Raw genomic sequence first — 19,195 nt, forward strand, 5'->3', positions numbered from 1 at the left:
CCTTGCCCCTATATTATGGAGATGTGAAGAGGGGGAGGTGTTTTGTAAGCTAAATAAGGAGCAAGCAGGGTGACAACGCTGCTTCTTTATAGATTAAGTGCAGTAAGTGTTGTCACCCTAAGATTGTGGTAAAAGTGGGTTGCTGGCAGGATCATCAGATGAAAAGGACGGGAAAAAGGAAACCTAATGCAGTCACCACATCTAAGCACTGGTGAGCTGTAATATATTTGTTTTTTTTTTTTTGTTTTTTTTTCTAGGGTTTAGATACACTTTTATTTAGCCAGTATGATATGTACAATGTACAAAAACTCATAGGCTTGGATAAATTTACAAATTCTATGCAGATATTGTTTCTGGTGGGGTGCATTCAAAGGGAAAAAATGTCATAAAACAAATATACAAAAACAGAGGTTATCTGTGCAGATAAAGTTAGAATGTGAACATTTTTTATTTATTTATTTTTTTAAATCCAAAAAGGTTTTTATTGAAAAAATACAAAAAAATACATTTTTCCTTCCAATGCAGAGGTCATGCATTACAACACAATGAGAACATTTTTTTTTAAGATAGATTTGGGACCCCTTCCCCTCTAATTCTTTCTCAAATGTTTTTTTTTTTTTTTCTCAAAGAATAAACTTTATTAGAGAATAAAAACCAGAAAGCGTATACAAAATACATACAACCCAAGTCAGTATAATAACATGGCACGGGGATAGCAATATTGCAATGCATAAGATATAAAGAGCCATGCCTGTATTAGTTACACCTTCCAGACACATATTTAAGGGATATATAACATTCTCCCCCTTCCAGAATAACTATGTCATCAACCTTGATATCTCCACCTCCAACAAGGACTGGAATGTGTCCTGTTCAACCAGCAAGCCCGCCTAGTAGCCTATCCATGACCAGGTCCACCGGGGCCAGCCCAGGTGTTTCCAGCCATGGTCCCCACAGTCCATCAAACTTGTGTGTGCTACCCCTATGTTGATAGATTATTTTCTTCAGTCTGAGCATATTGCCTACATTGCTAATCCATTCCTTTACAGTAGGAGGGTTCTCTGACTTCCAATGTATCATAATCAATGTGGGAGCTAGAAATAAAGACCGAGTCATTGCCTCTCTGGTACTCCCTTCTAAGTCATAATCATCTAGCAAGTTTAAAGAGGTTGTAAACCCACCTCACAAACTTTTACCTATAGGTAAGCCTATATTAAGGCTTACCTATAGGTGCTATAAATATCTCCCAAACTTGCACCGTTTAGGAGATATTTTGAGTGCATACTGCCAATGACATCATCGGCGCATGCGCTCTGAAGAAACGGCCACCCGTGCCGTTCCTTCAGAGCTCAGTGCCGTGAACGCGCGGAAGTGATGTAATCGCGCCTCCAGCCAATCAGATGGCCGGAGGACGCGAACCCGGAAGCAGGACGGCTGAACATGTCGGCCGTCCTGTCGCTGAGCGGGCGGGACACGGCGGGGGCTTCGTTTTATGGTAAGTACTTCATAATGAGCTAGTATGCGATGCATACTAGCTCATTATGCCTTTCTCTTTACAGGGCTTTTTTTTCCTCGTTTTTTTTTTTTTTAGGGACTTTACTTCCTCTTTAAGCAGGCATGGTTTTGGGTCCAAAGGAATAGAGGTCTGAAATATACCATTAAGAGTGTCCAGCACCCCCCTCCAGTATGTGTGTCGCTTGGGGCATCTCCACAGTAGATGGATCAGATCTCCATGGTCCCACCTGCACCTAGTGCACCTATCTCAAATGTTTGATAAATTCTATCCTGGTAAGATTAAAATAGACATCATTAAAATATATGACCTTAACTACGCTCCTTGACAAGACTGGGTGGCAGTAGTTACTTAGAGAGACCCTAGCCCAAACTTAGAAAATTGCAGGAAAAAACACAACAAAATCAGGTATTATAAATATAGCAGTTTTTTTTCCTTTCCATAAATTGCCTTTGAATTAGCTCAAATATTTGATTTTGTAGGAAAAGTCAGTTCCCACAGTGTCTAATTGCTGTCTGTGCTGTCCCAGCTTCTCTGCCCCTCCCTTAACCTCCTTGTATCAACTTTTATGTAGCTGCTGGGGACAAGGAAACGGGAATAATAAAGAGTATCATAGAGGGACAGTTCTGAGTCTGCAGTGGGTGCTGATATCTCATCCAAGATGGCGGCACACAGCAGTAGTTTTAGGACTGTTGGATGTCTATGCAAGATTAATTATGGTATATGCACATATCATCTGATAGGAAGATTGTTGGTGAAAGTCACAATAAGGCAACAGTATCTTAAGCAAAGAAGTAGATATAAAAGCAGAAGTGGAATAGGATCCCACAATATTCAAAACTTCAAAATAAAGTACACTGATCCAGAACATATATACCCTGTGTACAAAGCCAGCCCTATAAAGATATGGTTTACATATTGTGTTTGCGGGGGGGCAATATGTTTGCTATCCAGGGCTTTTTTTCTCTCTGTACCGTTCCTTGGTTCCACCCCCTACCCACCTCCCAGTACCACCCCTACAGAATATGGAGGATATAGAACCAAGTATAATTTTGTGGAGCTAAATTTGTATACAATGTGTTAATGATAACAAAAAAAGCAGTTAAATAGATCCCCTGCAGCCAGCAATTATAGACCCCCCTGCAACAATGGATGCACCCTGGTAAAACCATAGATCCCCAGCAGCAGCAACAGATCTCCCAGCAACCAGCATCAGTAGACCCTCCAGCAGCCAGCATCAATAGACCCTCCAGCAGCCAGCTTTGATAGATCCTCCAGCAGCCAGCATCAATAGACCCTCCAGCAGCCAGCATCAATAGACCCTCCAGCAGCCAGCATCAATAGACTCTCCAGTAGCCAGCTTCGATAGATCCTCCTGCAGCCAGCATCAATAGACCCTCCAGCAACCAGCATCAATAGACCCTTCAGCAGCCAGCATCAATAGACCCTCCAGCAGCCAGCATCAATAGACCCTCCAGCAGCCAGCATCAATAGACCCTCCAGCAACCAGCATCAATAGACCCTCCAGCAACCAGCATCAATAAACCCTCCAGCAGCCAGCATCAATAGACCCCTTCCTCAGCAGTAGATCCCTCAAAGCAGCAGCTGAGGCCCCAGCAACAATAGACCCCCTATGGAAAAATAGATTCCCACCAGTGACAATAGATCCCCCAGCAGCCATCAATAATTGCATGAGGACTCGAGGACATACAATGCGATTAGAGGAGAAGCGTTTTAACCTCAGGCAACGTGGGGGGTTCTTTACTGTTAGGGCTACAAGATTGTGGAATTGTCTACCACAAGAGGTGGTTTCTGCGGGTAGTATGGTGACTTTCAAAAGACTCTTAGACTTACATCTCAAGGATCAGGAGATTGAGGGCTATGTTAGATGATTACAGTCACACACACCTACACAGGTTGAACTGGATGGACTATTGTCTTTATTCAACCTCGCCTACTATGTAACTATGTAACTAATATTGGTTCCTCCAGCACACCCCAGCACCCCTTGAAATTACGGTACATACATTCAGTACTGAAGGTGCCAGAACTGCGTTCGCCTGCGTTCCCGCTGAAAAAAACCCTGTTACTATCAATGTCAATAGGTGCACTAACCTCAGTGTACTGCACTGACCATCAAAGTAGTTAGGTGCACTACATTGACCACTAGTGTAACTGGAAGCACTACACTGACCCCTGATGTGATAGTGAAACTTCACTAACTGTAACTGGGGACACTTCACTAAACCAGTGTAACTGGTGCTACTAAACCTACCACCAATGTAAATGGGGGGACTATACTGACCCCCAAAGTATTAGAGGCACTACATTAACTGTAAGCAGGGGTAATACACTGAACATCAATGCAATTGGGGGCACTAAACTGACCACCAATGTAACTGGGGCACTACATTGACCACCAATATTACGGGAACTTTTCATTGACCACCAATGTAACTGGGGACGCTACAATGACTCTCAGTGTTATGGGGGAACTGCACTTACTGTAACAGGATACATTTCGCAGCACTAGTGTAACTGATGTTACTAAATTGACCACCATTGTAACTGTGAGGACTACACTGACCCCCAAAGTAATAGGGGCACTACATTAGTGTAAGTGGGGATACTACACTAACCATCAATGCAATAAGGGGTTCTACAATGACCACCAATGTAACTGGGGGGCAGTGCACTGACCCCCAGTGTAATAGGGGAACATCACTAGCTGTAATTGGGAATATTCCACTAGACCAATGTAACTGGTGGTACTAAACTGACCACTACCAATGTAACTGGGGGAACTATACTGACCTACAATGTAATGGGGCACCACACTAACTGGAACTGGGGGGACTACACTGACCGTCAATGTAATTGAGGGTACTAAACTGATCACCAATGTTACTGGGACACTACACTGACCAATAATATTAGAGGGACAATACATGGACCACCAATGCAACTAGGGGAGACTTGACTGAACATAAATAAACTGAAGGCACTACATTGACCATTTTTTTTTTTTTTTTCATACACATATATCTAATGGCATTACAGTTCCTGCAAATGCTTTCATATTATTACATTTTGTACTTTGCTCATTAGGTTATTAATTCCTGTGTCTTACCTTTTCTTATCTCAGGCCATCTGACTACCACATGCAATCGGTGCTGGACTCTTGGCTCAACCGAATGCTGCGGCGAAAATGAGCTTGAATGTGATGGAACAGGTTGCATGACCGTGTCCGAATACTGCAAAATCAGTAAGTGGGATTGTGTTTTTCAACCATGGCTCTAGTACCAAGAGAAACCATGGACACATCTTCCCTTGTTTAGGGAGTAAGATGTCCTGGATTTAGGGGAAAAATAAGATGGTACTGTATATGGTAAATTTTATTAGAAATTTTGGAATGTTTTCAAGTATATAAATGTACATTTTTATTGTAGAAAAAAATGGTGCTTCTATGGTGTGTGTGTGTGTATATATACATATAGATAGATAGATAGATAGATAGATAGATAGATAGATAGATAGATAGATAGATAGATAGATAGATAGATAGATAGATAGATAGATAGATAGATAGATAGATAGATAGATAGATAGATAGATAGATAGATAGATAGATAGATAGATAGATAGATAGATCATAGTTTGTAGACTCTAGAACTTTTCTAAAGACTAAATAATAGTCACTGATTTAGGGTTTTTTTGTTTTTCTTGTACCAACTAAATGTAGCAAAATACAATTTGGTCAAGAAAGATAATTTATTTGTAAAATTTTATGACAAAATTAAGAAAAACATGTTTTTTTTTTTAATTTTTAGTCTTTTTGCATTTATTTGGCAATAAATAAATAATTAAAAAACAGTGGTGATTAAAAACCACTAAAAAGAAAGCTATATCTGTCTAAAAAAAAAAAAAGATAAACATTTATTTTGGGTAAAGTGTTGCATGACTGAGTAATTACCATTCAAAATGTGACAGCGCTGAAAGCTGAAAATTGGCCTGTGCAGGAACTGGGTGAAAATGTCTGGTATTGAAGTGGTTAAATACAGAAAAACTACTGTTGATACTACCAAAATGTTGGTGTCTTTGCAACGTCCTGCGCAGATATCTCAAATAATGGTTCCCACTTTCCTAGCAAAAGCTCTGCTGTGAATGGCAAAACACCACCTTTATGAAGAAAAAAAAACCCTAAAAAAAAAAAAAAAAAATAATGAAAAAAAAAAGGGAAATTAATGCAGCTACTTCATGTAAGGACTGGTAAGCTGATATATATACATACAGTCAGGTCCATTAATATTGGGACATCAACACAATTCTAATCTTTTTGGCTCTATACACCACCACAATGGATTTGAAATGAAACAAACAAGATGTGCTTTAACTGCAGACTTTCAGCTTTGAGGGTATTTACATCCAAATCAGGTGAAAGGTGTAGGAATTATAACAGTTTGTATATGTGCCTCCTACTTTTTAAGGGAACCAAAAGTAATGGGACAGATTAACAATCATAAATCAAACTTTCACTTTTTAATGCTTGGTTGCCAATCCTTTGAAGTCAATTACAGCCTGAAGAAGTCTGGAAAGCATAGACATCACCAGACGCTGGGTTTCATCCCTGGTGATGCTCTGCCAGGCCTCTACTGCAACTGTCTTCAGTTCCTGCTTGTTCTTGGGGCATTTTCCCTCCAGTTTTTTCTTCAGCAAGTGAAATGCATGCTCAATCGAATTCAGGTCAGGTGATTGACTTGGCCATTGCATAACATTCCACTTCTTTCCCTTAAAAAACTCTTTGGTTGCTTTCGCAGTATGCTTCGGGTCATTGTCCATCTGCACTGTGAAGCACCGTCCAATGAGTTCTGAAGCATTTGGCTGAATATGAGCAGATAATATTGCCCAAAACACTTCAGAATTCATCCTGCTGCTTTTGTCAGCAGTCACATCATCAATAAATACAAGAGAACCAGTTCCATTGGCAGCCATACATGCCCACGCCATGACACTACCACCACCATGCTTCACTGATGAGGTGGTATGCTTTGGATCATGAGCAGTTCCTTTCCTTCTCCATACTCTTCTCTTCCCATCACTCTGGTACAAGTTGTTCTTGTTCTTTTTTAGATGTTGTTTGGCAAACTCTAATCTGGCCTTCCTGTTTTTGAGGCTCACCAATGGTTTACATCTTGTGGTGAACCCTCTGTATTCACTCTGGTGAAGTCTTCTCTTGATTGTTGACTTTGACACACATACACCTACCTCCTGGAGAGTGTTCTTGATCTGGTCAACTGTTGTGAAGGGAGTTTTCTTCACCAGGGAAAGAATTCTTTGGTCATCCACCACAGTTGTTTTCCGTGGTCTTCCGAGTCTTTTGGTGTTACTGAGCTCACCGGTGCGTTCTTTCTTTTTAAGGATGTTCCAAACAGTTGATTTGGCCACACCTAATGTATTTGCGATCTCTCTGATGGGTTTGTTTTGTTTTTTTCAGCCTAATGATGGCTTGCTTCACTGATAGTGACAGCCCTTTGGATCTCATATTGAGAGTTGACAGCAACAGATTCCAAATGCAAATAGCACACTTGAAATGAACTCTGGACCTTTTTTCTGCTCCTTGTAAATGGGATAATGAGGGAATAACACACACCTGGCCATGGAACAGATGAGCAGCCAATTGTCCCATTACTCTTGGTCCCTTAAAAAGTGGGAGGCATATATACAAACTTTTGTAATTTCCACACCTTTCACATGGATGTAAATACCCTCAAATTAAAGCTAAAAGTCTGCAGTTAAAGCACATCTTGTTTGTTTAATTTCAAATCCATCGTAGTGGTGTATAGAGCTAAAAAGATTAGAATTGTGTCAATGTCCCAATATTTATGGACCTGACTGTATATATATATATATATATATATATATATATATATATATATACATATACATATACATATATATATATATATATATATATATATATATATATATATATATCCCTCACATTTTTGTAAATATTTTATTATATCTTTTCATGTGACAACACTGAAGAAATGACACTTTGCTACAATGTAAAGTAGTGAGTGTACAGCTTGTATAACAGTGTAAATTTGCTGTCCCCTCAAATGAACTCAACACACAGCCATTAATGTCTAAACCGCTGGCACCAAAAGTGAGTACACCCCTAAGTGACAATGTCCAAATAGGGCACAAGTGTCATTATATTGTGTGACCACCATTATTTTCCAGCACTGCCTTAACCTCTTGGGCATAGAGTTTACCAGAGCTTCGCAGGTTGCCACTGGAGTCCTCTACCACTCCTCCATGACGACATCACAGAGCTGGTGGATGTTAGAGACCTATGGTCTGGCGTATGGTCTGAGCACTGGCAGGCTGACCCCCCCCCCCCCCCCCGGTGAGGGAAAATGGCTAATTGGGCCCAATTTGGACTTTTACACTTAAGTGTACTCACTTTTGTTGCCAGCGGTTTAGACATCGAGCCCCGGTTCACATTAGTGCGATCGCGGAGATCGCATGTCATTTGGAGCGAACTGCTCCTAAATTACAATCAATCTCATGTCCGGCGCAAATTGCAGCCATACACTTTGTATGGCTGAACTCGAACCGCATCCGCACTAAACTCGCACATGAGGCTTTTTTTTATCCGCAGAAGAATCGGATCGCATAGTGGTTCACACTAATGCGATCTGATTCTGTGCGTACTTGCAGATCGCACTGCGATCGCAACTGGGGGTGTCGTTAACTTTTAATTGAAACCCCCTGCGTATCGCATATGGCAGTGTGAACTGCCAGAGGTTCGGATGCGATGCGGGATCACGCTGCATATTGGCAGCGATCCCACATCGCACAAATGTGAACCGGCACTAATGGCTGTGTGTTGCATTATTTTTAGGGGACAGCAAATTTACACTGTTATACAAGCTGTGCACTCACTACTTTACATTGTAGCAAAGTGTCATTTCTTCAGTGTTGTCACATGGAAAGATATAAAAATATAATAAAAAATGTGGGGGGGGTGTACTCACTTTTGTGAGATACTGTAGATATATATATATATATATATATATATATATATATATATATATTAATTTTTTTTTTGTTTTCAGGTTTAAATACATCCTAATGTTTATTTTATGTTTTTTCTCCCATCAGACGATGTAGAATATCATGCAATACAGAAAGGCTGTCCCATTCCACAATTATGTGGTAATTGCTTTTCTATAACAACCAAAGACAACTTCCTTGTGCGAGTGAGCAGTGACTGTGGGGAAGGAGATAACAGCAATGCAGAACTAGACTATAATACCAGTAAGTTTATGTATCCTGGTCTCTGAAAGTAATAGCAATGTAATAATATAATAATTACTTTAATGTGGAGAAGTGTAAGGTTTTGCACTTGGGGACTAAAAGCATAAAAGCACAATACACTTTAGGGGGGGGAACCTTTGAGGGAATCAAAAATGGATCTGGGAGTCCTGATAGAGGATAGACTAAGCAATAGCATGCAATGTCAAGCGGCAGCTGCCAAAGCCAGCAGAATATTAGCATGCATAAAGAAGGGGATGTATTCCAGAGATAAAACTATAATCCTACCACTTTATAAAACTTTGGTCCGACCGCATCTGGAGTATTCTGTCCAGTTCTGGTCACCGGTCCTCAGGAGCTGGAGAGAGTCCAGAGAATGGCAACTAACTAATTCGGGGATTAGAGGACCTTAATTATGATGAGCGTCTGTAATCGCTTGATTTATTCTCCCTGGAGAAGAGACGCCTGAGAGGGGACATGATAGCAATTTATAAATAACTCACTGGTGATCTCAGCATAGAAAAAAAGCTGTTCAGTCGGAAGGATTGCATGAGGACACGAGGACATACAATGCGATTAGAGGAGAAGCGTTTTATCCTCAGGCAACGTGAGGGGTTCTTTACTGTTAGGGCTACAAGATTGTGGAATTCTCTACCACAAGAGGTGGTTTCTGCAGGAAGTATGGTAGCTTTCAAAAGACTCATAGACGTACATCTCAAGGATCAGAACATTCAGGGGTATGCAATATGATTACGGCCACACACACCTACACAGGTTGAACTGGATGGACTATTGTCTTTATTCAACCTCACCTACTATGTAACTATGTAACTTTCTGACATACTTACCCAAACCAAATAGGTAGATTAAGTCAGAGAGAAAGTCAAAATTGCCTATTGGAAAGTATCGAAAGGAGCGCCAGACCTAACAACTGTTTTCAAGTGGTTACTCCATAAACGCAAATTCAATATTGGTTCTTATATTGGACTGTCAAGTCCATCCAGGTTTTATCCTGTGTTTGAGCCCTGATGAAGGGGGTCCATGGCCCTGAAACATATTAGATGTCTTCATATGACTTTTTACCAGCCATACAAATTATTTTGGACTCTTTTGTGTGGTTTTAGTCTGGCACTTCTTTCTGTATTTCTAAGGTTTAAGCTAGTGTTGGATTCCTAGCAAGGAAGCCTTGCTGTGTGGGAACCACTTTTCCAGAGCTATTGAGCTTGTTTGGAGTCTTCCTTCATCTGACTACACATGGAAGTCTACAAGTTCCTCTGGGCCTCTTTGAGAATGTTGTTTTCTTATTCTGTATTGAACCTTGATGAAGGGGCATGTTGCCCCGAAATGCATTAGGTATTTTTACGTTACTTTTTTTTTTACAAACCATTCAATTTATTTTGGTACCACTAATCCCTAGTAGTTTTTGGACCAAAACATTTTTTGTGAGGATTATTCCTAGTAAGAGCAGTCCTCACTGCTACAGAGAACGGCGCTCATACATTGATGCTGGTGCTGTTTGCTAAAGGATTGTACTATAAGCCCAAGTGGGAGATGGTTGAATATAGATATTTTTAAAGCAATTTTATATATATGTATATGATCAACAAAACAAGTGTTAAAATTTGCCGTAGATAATACAACCCCAATGCTTACTAAATGTGTTGTACTGTAAATATGAGAATATATATATATATATATATATATATATATAGTGGCGGCTGGTGCATTGGGGGCACAGGGGCGCCACCCCCCCCCATCCATGCGTCCAGCCCCCTAATCTACATGCAGGGCGCTGGACGCATGGATTCCAATTGTTTTTTTTTTTAAGCATGTGATTAGAGGCAGAGGCTCTAATAGGCTTCAAAAAAGGGTGGGCTCAGGGCGCAGAGCACTGCGCCCCGAGCCCACCCACTTATGTGACAATAGCGAATTAATATTCACTATTATCACACTGATTCTCCTCCCAGCGATCAGGAAGCAGGTCCTGAGACCAGTTTCCTGATTGGCCGAAAGGAAAGGCCATGGTATTGGCCAAGTAGGAGGAGGAGGGAGGAGACACAGGGGAAGCGTCAAAAAGTGTCAAAAATGTCAGTTAGGGGTCCGATCTGTCCGCCGCAATGTCCCGCTAAAAAATCGCAGCTTGCCGCCATTACTAGTAAAAAAAATAAATAAAAAAAATGACATAAATCTTTCCCCTATTTTGTAGACGTGATATATTTTGCACAAACTAATCAAAATACACTTATCGGGATTTTTTTTTACCAAAAATATGTAGCAGAATACAAATTGGCCTAAAATTATGAAAAAAATGTGATTACATTTTTTTTTTTTTTTTATCGGGAATGTTATATAGCAGAAAGCGAAAAATATTGTCGCACGACTGCGCAATTGTCCGTTTAAGTAACTCAGCGCTGAATCGCAAAAAATGGCCTGGTCATTAGGAGCAAAATTTTCCGATCCAGAAGCAATTAAAGTTCATGTGCGTGTTAAGGCAGGCGTCCCAATACTTTTGATAATATAGTGTATATACACCCATTACATTTTTGTAAATCTTTTATTATATCTTGTCATGTGACAACACTGAAGAAATTACACTTTGCTACAATGTAAAGTAGTGAGTGTACAGCTTGTATAACAGTGTAAATTTGCTGTCCCCTCCAAATAACTCAACACACAGCCATTAATGTCCAAACCGCTGGCAACAAAAGTGAGTACACCCCTAAGTGGAAATGTCCATACTGGGCCCTAAGTGTCAATATTTTGTGTGGCCACCATTATTTTCCAGCACTGCCTTAACCCTCTTGGGCATGGAGTTCACCAGAGCTTCACAGGTTGCCACTGGAGTCCTCTTCCACTCCTCCATGACGACATCACGGAGCTGAGGGATATTAGAGACCTTGCGCTCCTCCACCTTCCTTTTGAGGATGCCCCACAGATGCTCAATAGGGTTTAGGTCTGGAGACATGCTTGACCAGTCCATCACCTTTACCCTCAGCTTCTTTAGCAAGGCAGTGGTCATCTTGGAGGTGTATTTGGGGTCGTTATCATGTTGGAATACTGCCCTGCGGCCCAGTCTCCAAAGGGAGGGGATCATGCTCTGCTTCAGTATGTCACAGTACATGTTGGCATTCATGGTTCCCTCAATGAACTGTAGCTCCCCAGTGCCAGCAGCACTCCTGCAGCCCCAGACCATGACACTCCCACCACCATGCTTGACTGTAGGCAACACACACTTGTCTTTGTACTCCTCACCTGGTTGCCGCCACACACACTTAACACCATCTGAACTAAGTAGGTTTATCTTGGTCTCATTAGACCACAGGACATGGTTCCAGTAATCCATGTCCTTACACTGCTTGTCTTCAGCAAACTGTTTGCGGGCTTTCTTGTGCATCATCTTTAGTAGAGGCTTCCTCCTGGGATGACAGCCATGCAGACCAGTTTGATGCAGTGTGCGGTGTATGCTCTGAGCACTGACAGGCTGATCCCCCCACCCCTTCAACCTCTGCAGCAATGCTGGCAGCACTCACAGGTCTATTTCCCAAAGACAACCTGGATATGAAGCTGAGGACGTGCACTCAACTCCTTTGGTCGACCATAGTGAGGCCTGTTCTGAGTGGAACCTCTCCTGTTAAACCTTTGTATGGTCTTGGCCATTATGCTGCAGCTCAGTTTCAGAGTCTTAGCAATTTTCTTATAGCCTAGGCCATCTTTATGTAGAGCAACAATTCTTTTTTTTTCACGTCCTCAGAGAGTTCTTTGCCATGAGGTGCCATGTTGAACTTCCAGTGACCAGTATGAGAGTGAGAGCGATAACACCAAATTTACCACAGCTACTCCCCATTCACACCTGAGACCTTGTAACACTAAGAAGTCACATGACACCTGGGAGGGAAAATGGCTAAATGGGCCCAATTTGGACATTTCCTCTTAGTGGTGTACTCACTTTTGTTGCCAGCGGTTTAGACATTAATGGCTGTGTGTTGAGATATTTTGAGGGGACAACAAATTTACACTGTTATACAAGCTGTACACTCACTACTTTACATTGTAGCAAAGCGACATTTCTTCAGTGTTGTCACATGAAAAGATATAGTAAAATATGTACAAAAATGTGGGGGGTGTACTCATTTTCGTGAGATACTGTGTATCTATATATATATATATATATATATATATATATATATATATACATACACATATATATATATATATATATATATATATACACATATATATATATATATATATATATATATATATATATATATATATATATATATATATATATATATATATATAGATAGGTAGATAGATAGATAGATAGATAGATAGATAGAATTATTAATATTAAATATTTATTAGTCATTAATTATTAATTATTATTATTATTTTTAAATATTATTAGTATTATTATTAATAATATTTATTATTATTTTTTATTTTTTTTGGAGGAAAAAAAAAGTGGAACATCCCTGCTGCAACTAATGACCCCGGAAACCGATATGTATTACGTCACTCCAAGGATCACAGCTGTCATTCCCCCAATGTCTCTATAAAGAGGACTTGTCACCTGCCCGTGCTATCACATTCGGGACTTGTTACCCCCCTTGTGATAGTAATAAAGTTTAAAATATATATATATATACAGTTATATAAAATACATTTAAAAAGAACATAAAGTATCCCTGTCCCCCCCTTGCACACCCCATAATAAAAGTGCAAGAAGTGCAAAAGAGTAAGACGAGCATGTGCATGTAAACATCAATTGCGGCACGCTTGTGAGGCAAACCTCAGAGCTGAAAGAGTGACAGAGCCACTCAATGTAAAACTAAAGGTAAAACACTGGACTTGGAAATCAACCAAATACTTAGGAGGCTATTTATAAAACATTCTTCACAGGAATGTCAGAAACATTCATGCAAGCTAATTGAAATGTCATCATAAGTTTTCTAATAGATTCATTCCTGAATCCTCAGCTCCATCCAGTGGCCAATATGCGGTATTGTTTTCTGAAATAACTCAATAAGAACTTAAACCACATTTTGGACACTAGATGGAGCTGATGAGATAGGAATGAATCCATAACATAAAACTTTTGTTCCACTTGCAGGCAGGGCCGTCTTTATTCTTGATTGGACCCTGGGCAAAAATTTTCTTGGGCCCTCTTGAATCCGCTTATCAACTATTTGGGGGCTCAAGGGGCAGCTGCTTTGAGCCCCACAACAATGACTAGACCCGGGGCAGCTGCCCCTTTTGCCCTGTGTTAAAGACAGCCCTGCTTGCAGGAATGTTTCTGACATTTGTGCAACAAATGTATTAATAAGTAGTCCCTTTATTATAAATAGTTTATTTATTATTTTTCACCTTTTTTTCTCTAGACATTTGTGATACTCAGTTAGAACCAAACAACTATCAGTGTCCAAGCTGCTTCGAGGTTGGCACCACCACAGGCTGTGAGAGCACTGGATTTGTGGACTGCCTTGGATTGGAAACACAATGTGTGGATTTTGGTGCAATTATTGAGCTGTCTGGTAAGTATCTATTCCTACTATCCATGTTTGCTTAAAGTCATATTTAATCCTCTGTTTTATGCACTTTCAGCACCTGATTTAATCATTTCCTGAGTAAGCAGCTTCTTTATCTTTTAATCCTTGCCTATGTTGCAGTTTAGTTGGTGCCATGACAACTGCCCAAGGTTTCCTGCTGCAGGGTGGCTCCTTTCTCAGGCAGCATCTTGTGGAGCCAACCTTGTCTTCAGGGACTAGGGTAATGACTCCCTACACTGTGAGCATCAATAGAAACACACAGCCCCATGCAGTGCAGGGACAAGCCCACCTAGAGCCCAGGGCAAACATGCCAAACTGCATCCCCCCCCCAGATGTATGAGCATTATGTGTTAGCAAACCCCCCCCCCCCACCCAAAAAATAAATTGACCACTAATCTGCATGCTTACCCCCTAAGAATAAATGATACCTCCTCCCAGGACAAATCCACCCCCCCGCTGAAATCCCCCCTCCCAGCACAAGTATTTGCCCCACCCCAGATGTATAAGCAATATGTTTTAGCAAACCCCTCCCCCCAAAAAAAAAGAAATTGGCCACTAATCTGCATGCTTAAAACGTAAGAATAAATGATGCCTCCTCCGAGGACAAATCCACCCCCCTGCTGAAATCCTCGCTCCCAGCATAAGTATTTGCCCCCCCCCCCCAGATGTATGAGCATTATGTATTAGCAACCCCCCCCGAAAGATAAACTTACCACTAATCTGCATGCTTACCCCCTAAGAATAAATTATACCTCCTCCTGGGACAAATCCACCCCCCCTGCTGAAATCCCCTCTGCCAGCACAAGTCTTTGCCCCCCCCCCCCCCAGTTCCAATCCCCTCTCTCCCCAAATCTCCCCAGCACACATCACCTCCCCCCAAAAAAAATCACTCCCAAAACCTCTTCTCCTCAAATCCCTCCACCCCCCCCAAAACACATCCTCACCCCCTACTCCAAATCCACCCTCCCAGGACAAATCCACCCCCCTGCTGAAATCCCCCCTCCCAGCACAAGTATTTGCCCCTCCCCCCAGATGTATGAGTATTATGTGTTAGCAACCCCCTAAGAATAAATGCTTACCTCCTAAGAATAAATTATACCTCCTTCCACCCCCTGCTGAAATTCCCCCTCCCAGCACAAGGCTTTGACCCCCTCCCCTCCCCCCAGTTCCAATCCCCTCTCTCCCCAAATCTCCCCAGCACACATCACCCACCCAAAAAAACAAAAACAAATCACTCCCAAAACCTCTTCTCCTCGAATCCCTCCAACCCCCCCCCCCCCCTCAGCACACATCCTCTCCCCCTACTCCAAATCCCCTCCTAGCACAAATCCCCTTCCCCCTCTACCATATCACCTGTTCTAGCACAAACACCCCAAATCCCTCCTCCTAGCACAAATCCTCTTCCCCCATTCCCCTTCCAGCACAAATCTCTCCAAATCACCTTTCCTAACCCCCCCCCCCAATTTCCCATTCTAGAACAATTCTTACCCCCCTGCCCCCAATTTCCCCCGCACCATACAAATCCCCTCCCCCCATCTCCTTGTGTCCCCCCCCCCCACACCATCTATCTCACATAATAAAACAGTGCCCAGGGCAGCAACACCTCCTGCCCACCCCTTGTCCTGGCCCTGGCTCCATGGCCTAAGATAGCAAGACACTCCCCTTTCCCTTCCTCCTCCTCTCCCCTCCCTTCTCCGAGCAAAAAGAGTGACTCCAGACTGCACTGTCCATTGTATCTCTTCCATCTAAAGACTGGAAAGTTAAGGGAATCAGAACTGAGAGAACAATAGCCAGCAACACTGAAAGTTGTAAACTGCTGGGCTAACAATTTTAGCAAATGGTTTACTGGGAGATGTTTCTATGAGCAATATTAAAATTGATTCTCACTAATAAACTCAATTTTTAATTTTTTTTTTGCTTTGCTACATGTTTTTCAAGGCATTGTTTACCCCCCCCCCCCCCATGTTATTTGTTCTATGTTACTTGCCCCATTTTATTTGTTCCAAAAGAAAATGTTATTTTTAAATTATAATATTAAATATTAAAATTGCTACTCGTTACCAAACTAATCTTTTTTTGTTTGCTATACTACATGTTTACCAGGGCATTGCCTAGCTCCCCCCCCCCCCCATGTTATCTGTCCCATTTTATTTGTTCCAAAAGAAAGATACATTTTTAGATTATAATAATAAATATTAAAATTGCTACTCATTACCAAACTAATGTTTTTTTGTTTGCTATACTACTTGTTTACCAGGGCATTGCCTAGCCCCCCCCCCCCATCTTATTTGTCACATTTTATTCATTCCAAATTAAAGATTAATTTTTAAATTATAATAAAAAATATTAAAATTGCTACTCTACCAAACTCATTTGTTTTTTTTTTTTGCTTTGCCACGTGTTTACCAGGGCATTGCCCAGCCCCTCATGTTATTTGTCCCATTTTATTTGTTCCAAAAGAAAGATACATTTTCAGATTATAATAATAAATATTAAAATAGCTACTCACTACCAAACTCATTTTTTTTTTTTGCACTTTACTACATGTTTACCAGGGCATTGCCTAGCCCCCCCCCCCCCCCCATCTTATTTGTCATATTCTATTCATTCCAAATTAAAGATGAATTTTTAAATTATAATAATAAATATTAAAATCATTTTAGACACATACAATAAGTCCAATGGTTGCCACGTGTTTACCAGGGCATTGCCCAGCCCCTCGTGTTATTTGTCCCATTTTATTTGTTCCAAAAGAAAGATACATTTTTAGATTATAATAATAAATATTAAAATTGCTACTCATTACCAAACTAATGTTTTTTTTTTTTTTGCTTTGCTACATGTTTACCAGGGCATTACCTAGCCCCCCCCCCCCATGTTATTTGTCCCATTTTATTAATTCATTCCAAAAGAGAGATTAATTTCTATATTATAATATTAAATATTAAAATTGCTACTCACTACCAAACTCATTTTTTTTTTTTTTTGCACTTTACTACATGTTTACCAGGGCATTGCCTACTTGTTTACCAGGGCATTGCCTAGCCCCCCCCCCCCCCATCTCATTTGTCACATTTTATTCATTCCAAATTAAAGATTCATTTTTAAATTAATTAGTAAATATTAAAATTTCTACTCTACCAAACTCATTTGTTTTTGTTTTTTGTTTTGCCACGTGTTTACCAGGGCATTGCCCAGCCCCTCGTGTTATTTGTCCCATTTTATTTGTTCCAAAAGAGAATAATATCTAAATTTTAAAAAGCTTTTTAATTCCTCTTAACATCTTCTACACCATTTTCTATTTTTTTTTTGATAATTTTAGACACATACAATAAGTCCAATGGTTGACAAAAGAGGCAAAAAAAGGAATACGTTATCACAAATTGTAATTGATAAAAACGATAACAATAATTTTTTTTGGGGCAAAACATAAACAAAAATGTTGTTATTTGAGTAGTATAATGTCCAGGCAAGTCGTTTTATTCATACTTTAGGTATTATGGAAAATAAAACTTTATTTCAATATCTGAAATTTGACTTGCAGATGGAATACCAAGGAGTGTCTCAGTTAAAGGATGCGTTATCAATGGTGGTTGTGAAATTGGATTTGCAGCAATAGTTGGAGGCAAGGAATTGCAGAGGGATCATTTGACGTGTACAACCGCAATTGAAAAATAATAGAATGTGGTATATCACTATACAAGAAATGCACATCAGACCCTTCATCATTTTTAATAAATAAGAAACCTGTATAAGAGAAGAACTGTGTAAAAAAATAAGCTTTGTTTAAGAGCAATGTCATTTAAATCTAACAATCACTGAAAAGGAAAAGGTCAATGTGCTTAATAAATCCTATCAAAATCTTGGACTCCTTGTAAGTGTCCGTTTTTTTTCCACATGTTTATGCTCAGTCTTCTACTCTTGTACATGGCAGGGGTACTCAACCTTTTCAATAGGGAGGACCCCCTAAGGATGGACGTCTGCAGGTAGGGGCAAGGGGGGGGGGGGCAAATGCCCCCCCCCCCCCCTCGGAATCTAAAATTCCCCTTTAAAGTGGTTGTTAAGCCACTTTATACCATCCTGTCTGGTCTGTATAATAATCCTATGTGTCTGTGTATGTGTTTTAAAAAAATAAGGTGTTCTTTACTAGTTTTCAGAGCGCCGAGCGCCGCTCACGTGACCCGTTGGCTCTCTCCTCTCCCCATCTGACAGCTGCCTGCAGCGGGTGGGGCCAAGGATTCCTCGCTGCAGTCAGTCGGGAGGGGAAGAGGAGTGGAGGGGGAGAGGCGGCGGGTCACGTGAGTATGTTAACCGGAAATGGCCAGGAAGCCATCTTTGAAAATCTCCCCAACCATATTATGCCTTATCAATATTCAGCTTCGTATTTACTACATTCTGAGACAAGCCAGAGAGCCCGGCAGCCATATTACTATGGTCCAAAAATAATTTCACTTTTAAAATTGCTGATTATTTATTAATTTGGAAAAAAAAAAATAAAACCTATAAGAATGCATCCTAAAATTCCGAACCCTGAAGTGAAGTATTGTATATGTCAAAATGTATCCTAGAAATATTAAAAAAAAATCAATGAATAAGTAATTAATTTTAAGAATATGCTGTTACTATTAAAAAAAAAATCACTCAATGTATATATAATTAAACTAGAAAACATGACAGTAAATATATGTCCATCAGCAGAAAAAAATATATACACTGATAACTCCTATTATTACACTATAAAAGTCCGTAAAATTATTAAAAAAGGTAGATTTATTAAAATATATTTTGGATTAAATTTAAGGTATACATT

General features: G+C 40.3%; 1 protein-coding gene across 2 annotated transcripts in view; it reads left to right on the plus strand.

The window, feature by feature from the left end:
* LOC309568086 (uncharacterized protein) overlaps positions 1 to 18,250 on the plus strand; it is a 76,739-nt gene extending 58,489 nt beyond the window's left edge. For both annotated transcript variants that reach the window (XM_082273663.1, XM_082273662.1), the window contains exons 2-5: positions 4,659 to 4,778; positions 8,684 to 8,839; positions 14,218 to 14,370; positions 17,930 to 18,250. In XM_082273663.1, coding sequence (XP_082129789.1) covers positions 4,659 to 4,778; positions 8,684 to 8,839; positions 14,218 to 14,370; positions 17,930 to 18,063 — 563 coding nt within the window. In that variant the 3' untranslated portion in view covers positions 18,064 to 18,250. The remainder of the gene's footprint in view (positions 1 to 4,658; positions 4,779 to 8,683; positions 8,840 to 14,217; positions 14,371 to 17,929) is intronic.
* The last annotated feature ends 945 nt before the right edge of the window (positions 18,251 to 19,195 follow it).

This window comes from Pelophylax lessonae (assembly GCF_965119305.1).
Source record: "Pelophylax lessonae genome assembly, chromosome: 12".
NCBI classification, from domain to species: Eukaryota; Metazoa; Chordata; class Amphibia; order Anura; family Ranidae; genus Pelophylax; species Pelophylax lessonae.